Here is a 12,329-nt window from a genome sequence, read left to right on the forward strand (position 1 = left end):
GTAGAATTGATTTTGCAGCCCATGGATTAACTTTTATGCCAAGAATAAGACTGGAGGTTTTGTCTTACTCCAAACCCAAAATGTGACCCTATTAAAAGCTAAGAGACCTAGTACTTGTACTTTGTGTTATTTTCATTCTTCAGAAATAACTAATTACTAATACTCAAAATTATAAGTAAGTTGTGCATTATATTGCATAGATATGAGGAGTCAGGCTGTTTCTCAAACAAAAAAAGATTAGCACTAATTGTCAGAATTAAATTTTTTGATGACTTATTCTAAATGTTGAGGTCGAAAGTACTGATAAACTCTGGAGATTACCAGGCTATCAGTACTACTATTGTGTAGTGTGTTATTTTTTCTCTTTTGCTGTATATGTTCTATACTGTATGCGTAAATGATCTCTCCCTCTGCTTTAATAAATCAATAGATAAAGTGGATTAAAAGATCTACTGCTTAAATAATATAGATAATAATACACCAAAAGCTATAATAAGAAATACATTTTGATTCCATAATAGATTTATAAATGGATGGCATTTAAAAAACATCAAGCATTAAGAATGAAAGAAACATCAGTGATATCATCAAAAGTGTTATCATTAAAAACTGAGAGATGAAAGTGGGCAGGGAAATTCAGTCTGAATACTCTTAGAAAAGAAAAAGATGCATTGTTTACCATGGGAATCGCTGTGATTCAAATAATTCAGTCCATGTTGCAGTGACGATTGCCCTATGTTGTGAAACGCTAAATATTCACTTGGGCAATGTAGCACACCATGGCCCAGGGAGTGATCCTTCTTTAGCGTGCGAATAGGTTACGTGCCTGCTATGTACATAGTCTGAATCTCTAGGGAGTCAACAGAGCAAATGGAAATTAGTGATGCAGAGAGAACCTGCAATTTTGTGATCTAAATTTTTCTCGTCGGTTCTGTGCTCCTCAGCATGGTGCTGATCCATGCTACCACTGATACATATTACCTTGGTTTCTAAATCAGTAAAAGGAGGTTAATAGTACCTTTCTCATACATGAAATTTTATTCCTCTTATTGGAAGCATGAGCAATAATGATTTACAGAACTAATGTTTGAAATTATAATTCATAGTTTTTATCTTCATAAAGGGATAAATGAGTGCCTCATTGGCTACTGCTCATGGTATTGGATACCTTTTGTATCTTGGTTATGAAGAGGAATAACTGGAATGAATGGTTTACTGAAGAACAGAAAAAAATTGTTGAAATGAATAGGAGGCTAAATGGTTTATTTCATAGTCAAAGAATAATGGTACAGCAGAGTTGCTGCCTGTTTTGTTTCTTTGTTTTGTTTTTTTAGTACGAGAGTTTAGACTGGATTGTTAAGTATATATTTTTTAAACATTCCCTTGTTCTGTCTGTCTTAATTGATCCACAGATCTGCCAGAAAGTTATGCCTCGCTAAAAGGACATAACAAGCCATTTGGGTATAAGATTATCTTCATAAATAAGTGATGCAGTACTGTAACTTGTTATATGATAACTCTATAAAGCCAAGCATATGTCAGTATTCTAACAATTAACTGGATAAGCCTCATTTGGCTGATGGGAAAAGTGTATATATTTGTATATATTAATGTATTTGCTTAACGTTCATGGTTTTTTTAGTAAGTTTGTGTTACAATATCATATATTTCTACCATGATGGAATTCCAAATAGGCTTCAATAGGTTCAGTTCACCTGAGCTACTAATTTTAGAGGAATTCTCTCTCCAGGATACTCCCCCTACATTGAGACCATAATGTTCAGTAGCATTTGTGTTCTTGAAGACCTTGTACTGTGGTTTGATTCTCATTACACAGTTCTGAAAATAATTTTCATGCTTATATACTTTATCCTAATACAATAAAATTAGTGGTTGCCAATGTGTGCCTCTGTAGCTTTCAGAAAACGTCCTAGTCTTACTGGAACTTTGCAATTTAGGACTATGATTGTATGGTGATAAATTAAAGTTCATAAGCAGAAAAAAAAATCTGATCAGAAGTTTTCCATGATAACGCATGTTACCTAATACAGAATAGAAATTCATATTTATTATTCAAATTTAGAAAGTGGAAAACTGTCATTTTAGGAATGAAATCCAAATCAGAGATCCATTGAAACATGAAAAACCTACTTTGGCATTTCATTCTCTCCTCTTTGCATTGGAAACCCCACAACATCTTTTGCAAACAGAGGCAGCTGTCAGTCTTAATGATAACATGAACTAATCTTTCCCCATACTTCTCTGGAGACATATCAAGACACAATTAAACCTTGGGCCTGTGGCTTCCTTCTCTTATGTTGTCAGGTTGCAGCATGTTCTTACCTTCCAGATTTCAAATTTTACTGCTGGTGTCTCCAGAACTGCACAGTGAGGCTGAGTACTTTGTTTTCCCTAAGATCAAAGAGAAGGGAATAAATAGTAATAGCTCTTGCAAACCTGAGTCTTGCTCTGGAATAGCTTTGAGGTTATAGATGATGTGCCTCATTAATGTGAATGTGACTGTAGAACTGTCTCGGGCCATGGAAGACCTCACAGGTATCTTACTGAAGTCCAGGATCCAGGGAGTAGCCTGAGCATGTTTCGCAGGGTCTTTCTGCAAGGAGCTTCTTAACAAGCAGGTGGTGTCTGTCTTCTCCCTACCACCTAATTTTCTGTATTTTTTAATTTTATGACATTTTAGATACAGAAATACTGTCGGAACACCAAAAAGTACTGAGGAAAAAACCAATCATAATGAAAACAGCTGAGTAAGAGAGGACTGTTTGATATTCATAACCAAATTGTTTGGTTAGTTCTGTTATTTTAGGATAAATGTGTAATTGATACTTATGTTCATAAAGAGATGTTGTTGCTCATTCCATCAAAATCATCTGGTTGGACTAGATGATGATTGTAGGTCCCTTTCAACTGAACTATCCTATTCTGAAATATGTTGCTTGTTTCTTTCACGACCTTTGCATTCGAAGTGAAAATCCCCATGTCCAAATTCACATACTTGATTTTCAGTCAAATAATTTAAATAATTGTCATTCTTTTTATTTCTTTGAATACCCTGTAATCTCATTTACTATGATAGTTTGTCACCTTGTACAGGGGGATTTTGTGAAGAACATAGTTAGCTAATGTTAAATCTGTTGTTTTCTAGTAAGAGAGAAGTACTAAGTAAGGCTTACTTCTTTCATGTCACTTATGTGTAAGTAATTATTAAGAATGGAATAGACACCTTCTGAGATGTTTTTAAGAACTGGCATAAATAAACTGGTAAGTTTTCAATACTTAGTTTGACTGAGTATTTCTGCCTTTTCCTTTTCAAATCAGGTCACATTACTCATTCCCAGTACTCAGTATTTTGCAAAGTAGAGAATGGCAGTATAGATTTATGATATCACTGGTCAGACAGAGAGGGAGGTTAAACTATAGAGGAAAATAAAGTTACAAGTAATTAAATTTACAAGCAGGTTTCCCATCTTCAAAAGATTTAGTGTTTCAGAACGAACAATGGTTTAGCCACACAAGAAAACTGTGAGACAGCCTTAGCAGTGTATGATATAGATATTATATCTGGTGTTTCAATTTATATCATTAAAAATTGAGTGCTCCTTTTTAAGGTATATAGGATATTCAACTGCGAACCATACATGGTGAGTAATAAAATAGCTGCAATGCAGTACTGTGTGCAGTTTTTAAGAGCTGAAGCACTCTGTCAGGATCATTAATTTCAGGTTATCTAAGGGCTTTATCTTCAGATAAAAAAACAACACTGTATATAAGTTTTTGAGGTTTTTTGGGCAGGATAGGTTATTATTTTCTATTGATATGAATTTCAGATGTTCACAGGATTCTAAGCTGTGGGGTTTTTTCCCTGATACACTTCTATCTACTAACCAGTAAATATGATAAATAGAAATGTGCTGTTTCCATCCTGTTCTTACGAAGGATTCAGTAGTAGCAAGGTTTTCAGCAAGGTCTTTATGCATTTCCACAAAGCATAATGCATTATGATTACCAGTGTATTATGAGGAAAAAATAAATAACTGAATACATAAAATGAAGCTGCTTTTTGGGGGAGGATGGAGTGAAGGGTTTTTTGGGGGTGTTATTATTTTTTTTCCAATTTCATTGGTTTGTGAAATACAGAAATCTACATTCTTTTAGGCATAATTTCAAATTAAAGAAGTCCAATTGCTTTGTCAGAATATCAGAATGAAATCTTTAATCTTTGGAGATTTGTTTAAAAGCTGAGGCATATGTGCTTATCAGTGTATATTGCATATAAATTGGATTGATCCTGTTTGTTTAAAAATAAATGATATTTTACAGTAATTCCAGTAATTACTTGATTGCAGACCTTTGAGGATCTGTAGTACTTCTGGTTTTATTGATGTTTGAATACTTTGGATAGACTATGTTAATTATAAGAAATAGTATTTATTCAGATGCAATATATTTAGTCTCTGATTTAGAAAAACACACCTGACCTTCTGTGGGGGAAAAAAAAGGTATGCGAGTTTTTCAAAGAATTGCTGTAGTTGGACAAAAGTTCAGGAATCTTTGTGCATTCTGCTCTGTGTATCTTCATTTAGAGTGGGATTCAGCTTTGTTTGGTGTATGGATTCTGGTTTTCTGGTTTTACATTTGAGAAAATGAGGTTACAGCCAGAATATTACAACTCAGAAGAATTCTTGACATGTATACAGTTTAAACACACCTGAAACAAACCCCTGTAACTAGGTTGGTTCAGTTGCATCTAGGGCAGCAGTGGTGCTCATTTGCAGCTCCTCTAAAAAGAGCCTGTATCAGCTCCTGCCAGCCTAATTTGCCCAGGTGGCTTTTGTGTGCAAATCTTCTGTTTAACGCCAGTATTACAGTGCCACCTTTTGATCTGAAGAAGCAAACCTGAGTGCTCTCCTTGAGAACATCTCACATTCAGAGAGACTGAAGTTACACCTGGCCCTGAGCACAGGTTTAGTAATGCCAGAGCAAGGAGATATGGTGGAGGCCAAGGGATGAAGGTGCTCTGCCCACCAGAGAGTGACATCAATGAAACCCACAAAGTTACACTAAGGAATTTTCTTGAAAGTCTAAGGTACTCTACTTCAGACTTAATAATTGGGAATATATCTTTCTAGGAATGATATAATGGAGTCAAGAACAACTTAGTTGAAAGAGGCCTCTGTGACAGCTAGAATCTGCACAGAAATTAATTTGTCAAAACATCTTGCCAGATCATTGTGCTCTATTTAAAAAAAAAGTAAAATTCTGTGGGATAGCCTTGTCTTTTTCACTCTAGCTGTATACAAAGGATTTTTTAATCAAGTGTGCTATTCCAGCAGAGGATGATGGATTTTGATGTAAGGTCTTGGGCTGTAATAATAATGAACAATTTGTTCCAATGAAAATGTCTTGGTCAGATTTCAAATGTGAAGCAAGTTCATGTCTTTTTTTCAGAAATACAAATTAATTTCTTGTAAAGTAGGATGTTTCATTTCGTGGCTTAAATTTTATTGACCCTCTTTAAATTTAGGGGTACCAAGTGGCATCATAATTTATATTCAAGTGCTACCTATTTTTGAAATGGGAGCTGAAGTCTTCATAGTTAATACTGCAGAAAAACAATGACCATCAGGCTGAAAAGGAGATTTGCACCTTTCTCCAATGCAGAATATAATTTGCAAACTCAAATCAATGTAATGTAATGACCTGCAAAATTGTCTGGGTTTACCTACAAAATAGATTTTTGCCCCATTTCCCCTGAAAGTCACAGTGCACCTTATGCTGCTTGTGACCTTTTTTGTGAACTGTCCAAGAATTGCAGTGGAAGGGGTTCAAACATTAATAAAAAATCCACACAGCAGCTTCTGAGTCATGAAATGTAGGTATAATTTATGCAAGAAAAAGCTGAATGTTTGTTTAAACCCCTCAAGGTTTTTATAAGAAAACCATTTTAGACGGAGCAGATGAAAACTTGAAGTAATCAATAAATAATTACTAAAAACTTTTCTGCTATAAGGAGACATAAATTTTGTGTTGAAAATCATATTTTTTATGAGAGGTAGAATTTTGTACTGTAGAAATGAACTTACACTTTTGTTACAGAAGCAGTTCCAAGAAGGTTTTACAAATGCAGCTGATACATTGCAGAAAATTACTCTTGGAAAACAATATATGCCAACCTTACTTAGCTCTCCACATTTAGAGGGATGCTTTAAACAGTGCCTTGTATAGCGAGGTTGGGAACATTTGCAGTCAAGTAGTTTACATTTGAAATGTGCTAAAATTAGCAGGGAACACTGTACTTCAGTCTTCTTGAGCCCGTGCTACATGGAGGTGGTGTTAACTGTGTGGACCCAGCAGTAAATCTAGCATGCAAAAAGTTAGTCCGCTGTTTTTGCACATACATACGCACAGATGTACCTATGCAAGCATACAGCCTGTGTATTGAGGAACCTGGCACAATAGCTGTCACTTGTAAGTCCCTGTGTTTGTGCTAAGACTTGCCTTTAGGCAAGGAAAGAAAAATTTTGACCATTGATATTTTCTATTAGATTTTTTAAAATAATTTATGTATTGTCTCAATATTACTCATCTTCCACTTTTTTAAAATTATATAAAATGGTGAATGATGATACTCTATCAAATGCCATAAAAAGCTTAATGCACTGTTACCCATTATCTCCTGCAGTATATATTTACGAGTACAGCAATGGATATATACATACATCTCTATTATAAACTAACATGATACAAATCCCAACTGCTAGTTTAACCACTTCATGCACAATTTTGATATAGGTAAAGTGTATTAGTCAATTAAAGAGAAGTGTAAATATAGATATTTGTGTTGTATGCTTATAAGGGAATTTTTTTTCAAGGAAGTAGGCTGTTAAATCATGTTACCGTAACAAATGCTGAAGGCTGCTTTTACATTCATTGCCACTGAATTTATTGTCAGAGCAATGCAGTTATATCCCATTTCAAGATTACTTAGGTGGCTTGAAAATTAAATCACAGCTCACAGATTCTCTGTTTTTCACACATGACTAATAGTAGTAAAATTGGGTCTAGTTTTAAGTATACTTTGCAGTGCATTTAGGTGCGTGAACTATGAAAAATTTAGTAAATAGAGAGTGATTTTCCATAAATTAACAATGAATTGAATAAAAGAAAATTGCTGTCAATATACGTGGAATTATTTTCAAAATAATTATATTAATTTTGTTTAAGTTGGGGAGTATGGGGTTTTATAAAGTCCTCAAATTATTTTTTGCATGTTCATAAATCTGAAAGAGATCTTCAGGAGTGATTGCTCAGAACTGGAAATACGAGCTCATGCTAGATTACGTTTTAGAGAAAGAGTATGTCAGAAGTGTGACCATTTGTGTCTAATCAGATAAATGATTCTTGCTTGTTCACCTAATCTGAGCTAGATCTTTTATTTCTATGTTCAGTTCTGCAATGTTTCCCTAAAAACTTTCTCTAAAATAGGTCGTCTAAAGATGTCTCTATGCAAGGCATAGCAAAACTTTACTTCTGTTAGGAGTTGGATTGCATTTGGTTTGCTTTTGGACTGCAGATCCTTGTTTGGTTTTAGCAAACTGAAAGCTAATTAACCACAAGAAAACTGCTGTGCAAATGGACTGAAAATCCCTGTGTAGGGACACCTCTATGCAACTTATTTGTTTGTACATTTTAGTCAGATGCTCAAGCAAGCTTCTTAATGTAATTAATTGTGTTCCCCATATTGTGTATAGGTAGATGCATCTCAGAAGGCTTCCAAAAGAAGGTCTGACTTCTTAATTTTAATACACCAAGGTCCCTTTGAAGGCCTTCAAACATTTGTGTACATTGTGTAATAGGTGTGTTTGGTTCAGGGAAGCAAATTATTGTCTGAAATGAAACCTCCAAACTGACTTTAGTGCATTGATAATCTTCTGTTGTGCTGCATTGCTTGTTAACAGTGCATAGCATAAATGAAAAGCTCTGGGTTCTAGTTTATTTTTCTTTTGTGTCTCCTCTGCTGCTGTCTTTATTACAGTTTTTAAGATTTTATTTCCAGTATGGAACTGTGAAGGACAAAAATGTGTCTGAATTTCAGAAAAAAAAGGCTGTTTATTCATATTGATAACAAAAAAATCTTACTGAATAATAATTTTATAATATATTTAATACTATTTCTCTTTTGTAAAAGATAATAGTTTCAGATAATGTGGTACAGCTGGTCATACAGGGATTTTGGGGAAGAGCATGAGATATCTGCTGCAGGACGACTTTAATGCCTTTTTTTAAAATATATGGTGCTTTCTTTTAAAATATACGAAACGAAAATCAGAAACATATTGATCTCTCATATTACGCAGCTTCATAGTTGTTTCTCAACATCTCACTATTTGTTCATTTTGCTGGAGTTCAGTCTTCCTTACATAAAGCTGAACATACTATCAAACATTTAATGTCATGGATTTGGAATGGTTGAAAAGTGAAAACACCCAGTTAAAAATTAAATAATTTCTGCCTTCATTGTTAAATTATTTGTTTGGCATACATGTTGCTGTTTGTAAAGGAACTCCTTAGTGGAACACAGATAAACTAATTTGACTATTAATGCTACTTGTTTTTCTTCAATTAAAAATCAGTTAAGGAAATAAAATAAGCTTAATTGAAAACGCTGACTGAACACTAATGACTGAAATTATTTTCGTATATTTCCTTTGTGTTTTACACAGAACTAAATATATATATGGCATATTGACATTTAATTTATTTTTTTTTCCTTAGTGATCTTAGTGAAAATCAAATTCAAGCAATACCAAGGAAGGCATTCCGAGGAGCAGTGGACATAAAAAATCTGTAAGTATTTTCTTCTTTCTTCTATATATTCTGATGATAACGCTTTGTCAATACAATGTCCTTTTATTGTATCAGATATCATTTTTCTAAGCACTATTATAGCTGCTTAAGGAATCTCTGCATAAAACCAATACTTACCGTTTGTTTTGCCAAAATACTTCAATGTATCTTAAACATTCTAAAACTGCCTTACATGAAATGTAAAACATTGAAATAGAGTTGAAGACAACATGGCGTTATAACTATTAGTTTATGGAACTTGAGTTTAACATTTGAATGTCAGGCAGTTTGAAACATTTTATTGTTTCATGAGGAAAAAATCCTTTTGCTTTGATTCCAAAAGTTTGACATTGGTTTGCTTGTATAAAAGAAAGAAAAATCATACTATTATCTAGTTTTGATAGCATATATTTTTATACTTGTGTGACTATTTTTCTTACACAGTTTTCTTCTGTGGCCTTTTCTGAAAGAAAGATACTCACTTTCCTGGAGATGGTGACCCTGAAGTTCATGGGCAGGTTTTGAATTCTTATGGCTTCTAAATGTGGAAATATGTGAGTTTCAAGCAAAGCAAAGCAGTGACATTCTGTTTAAAATGGTAGGTCAGCTTAGTGGACTGAACAAGCTGAACAATCTGAAGACTATGATGAACTTCTGTGGTAGGAAATGTAAGGTCATTCCCTCAAAATCTATAACCCCTGCTGTAAGCTAAGGACTCATCACTTACAAACAACCAGGGAAGTCAGAGGACATACAATACTGGTTTCCAGAAAGACTACGGAGCTATCTTATGTGACATCAATAAATATAGGGAAATATTAGGTCAATGTAGGAGGTTTTCATCTAATTTCTACTGAAACACCTTTTATTAAATGGAGTTGTCGATGTTAAAGAGAAAGATGAAATTTCTAGTTCTACTGCTTTGAAAAGAGTGCTCTGTGATTACAAAGGGAGGGTCATCATCATGTATCCCCAGTAGGAGAGGATGGGACAGGCAACCCTTTGCATTTCCCTCTTCCTGTGATGGGCACTACTTCATTCTGCTGCCTGCAGCACTGCAACAAAATTGGTGGGGAAGATATCTTTTCAAAGACTTAGCAGAATGCCCAAGAGTTTGACCTACTACAGTTCCTCCCTGCAGGGAAATCCTACCATACCTCAGTGGAAAAACTGTTACGTTCAAAACATGCAAGTGCTTCTTGAAGTAGTTTTGTTACTTTGTTTAATTGATATTTTTTGAGGTTTTTTCAGAACTGGTCCCATCACTATTCATGGTCAAAAAGAGGCTTTGCTACAAGAAGCCTGCATTTTTCTGCATGATCTTATATGTTTGAAAATTTATACAGCTACAGAAAGGAACTTTGTTAGTAAAAATAACAGCATCATTGAGAATATTCTAATGGCAAAGCAGTAGTTTAGAATATAAGTGTAATTATATATGGTGAGGTAGCTCCAGTCAGAAACTGCATTAGGATGCTAATCTTTATTTGATATACTATTTTTATCTTAGTGTGTATTTTCAATCTAAGGATCCTTTATTATGTCCAAAACTTACATAAACAGTGGATCTTCCCTTTAAAGCCTTTCTCGTTTGGGAAGATAATTTTATAAAAGCAATAAAATCATAAAGTCCTTAGCATTGCCACAGAGTCTAAATCATATCTATGACATAATTTTTATTGTGATAGAATAAATACTACAGATATATCTTTACTGCTCCCAGGAAAAAAAAAAATAAGCACCACCAAACTCCTAATCTGAAAACTTTATGATCCCTCTACAGTCCCTCTACAGAATGAAAAATGAGTTTATGGGGTGAGTTTGGTGGATTCTAGCACAGCATTTATGTAACTAGGCCAGGCCATTGTGCCTTTCCAGAATCTGAGGCAAGGAGATACAAACACCAGCCTTCCAACTAGCCTTGGACATTGCACTTAGAGCAGAAGGATGATGGGAAGAATTTTACAGGTTTTATTTAATTGTTCAAGAAAACTAAAGAGACAGATGATAAGTGATAGGTATAGAAAGCATCACTTTGCACACAGAGGAATTGAACTGCCTGAAAGGAGGTTGTAGCCAGGTGAGTGTCAGTCTCTTTCCCAAATATCAAGTGAGAGAGAGGATGAGAAGAAACAGCCTCAAGTGGCACCAGGGAAGGTTTGGATTGAATGTTAGGGAAAATTTCTTCACCAAAAGTATTATCAAGCATTGGAACAGACAGTTCAGGGAAGATGTTGAGTCACCATCACTGGAGGTATTTAAAAAATGTGTAGGTGTGGCACTAAGAGACATGGTTGAGTGGTGGACTTGGCAGTGTCAGGTTTACAGTTGGACTCGATGGTCTTACAGGTCTTTTTCAACCAAAATGACTCTCTGAATTTATGAAGGTGTTTAATCTAAGGTCCAGGAACCAAATACATGTATGTACTTACTGAGAATTTTCTTAAACAGAATTCAATATTTGTTCTAGTTTTGGCCTTTCTTCTGTAATTGCCCAGTAGTTGAGCAACGTTAGAGATGTTTGGTCTCTTCCAAACTCATGTAAGAGATGGATGAAGGTACAAAGAATAAAGAAATCTGTATTAGAACATGTTGTAAATCTAAGATTTGCTATGTATAGCAACAGTAACAGTAATTACATAAATTTCAATATAAATTAGTGAGCTTTTTTTTTTTAACATGGAACAATTGATAACCCTGACATACAGTAGCTCTACTAAGCTGTTTCAAAGGTGGTTAACAAATTTCACAGAACTTGACCTGATAGCATATTTTATTGTATCATTCTAGTCTTTGTGGAGCAAAGGTGTTAACTCAGATGATCTGAAGGAAATTGCTTCCTTTAAGGTTGATGATACCACTACGATCTCCTGCTAGTATGTAAGCTCTAGAGTCCTCTTGGTGTTTCTCAGAAGAAGCTGTCTAGTTTCCATAAAATGCTTCCATGATATTTTCTTTCTGGACATCTTAATAACACTCGCAGTATAGATTCTGTAGAAGATAAAAGCATAATAGATAAAACATTATGAGAATTGGCAACCCAGGCAACCTGCCACATCTTCATGGTAAAAAGAATAAGAAAACCCCTGAGAAACCTTCAGGCCTCACAAATCTACTTTACATCTAATTGAAATTACCTATTTTCCAACTTCTTATACATCTCATAACTGAGAATAATCTGGCTCCATCTGTACTCTCACTTGATGTAATTGTAGGCAGCAATAAGATCCCCTCTTTGCTGTCTCTCTTAGGGCCCAACAAATGCAGTTCTTGCAGACTATCCCCAGATGTCACCTGCTTCAAGCCTCTCACGTGTGGCCCTGTTTGAATTCAGTCTCTGTCTTCTGCGGGGGAGGCTAATACCAGTTGCCATCTCACAAACTTAGATGTCATCTCCCAAAGGCCAAAAAGAGTGTCCTTCTCTTCATGCTCACCAGTGCAGCCTAATTGTTTGTAAATAA

At 34.8% G+C, this 12,329-nt stretch overlaps 1 protein-coding gene across 1 annotated transcript in view; it reads left to right on the forward strand.

Annotated features, from left to right (window-relative positions):
- Positions 1-12,329, forward strand: part of SLIT2 (slit guidance ligand 2) — a 267,460-nt gene that overhangs the window by 145,733 nt on the left and 109,398 nt on the right. The window contains exon 6 of the mRNA XM_025895239.2: positions 8,797-8,868. Within this exon, the coding sequence (XP_025751024.1) occupies positions 8,797-8,868 (72 nt within the window). The remainder of the gene's footprint in view (positions 1-8,796; positions 8,869-12,329) is intronic.

This window comes from Manacus vitellinus, unplaced genomic scaffold (assembly GCF_001715985.3).
Source record: "Manacus vitellinus isolate BGI_N305 unplaced genomic scaffold, ASM171598v3 scaffold_0_pilon, whole genome shotgun sequence".
In the NCBI taxonomy this organism is placed as follows: Eukaryota; Metazoa; Chordata; class Aves; order Passeriformes; family Pipridae; genus Manacus; species Manacus vitellinus.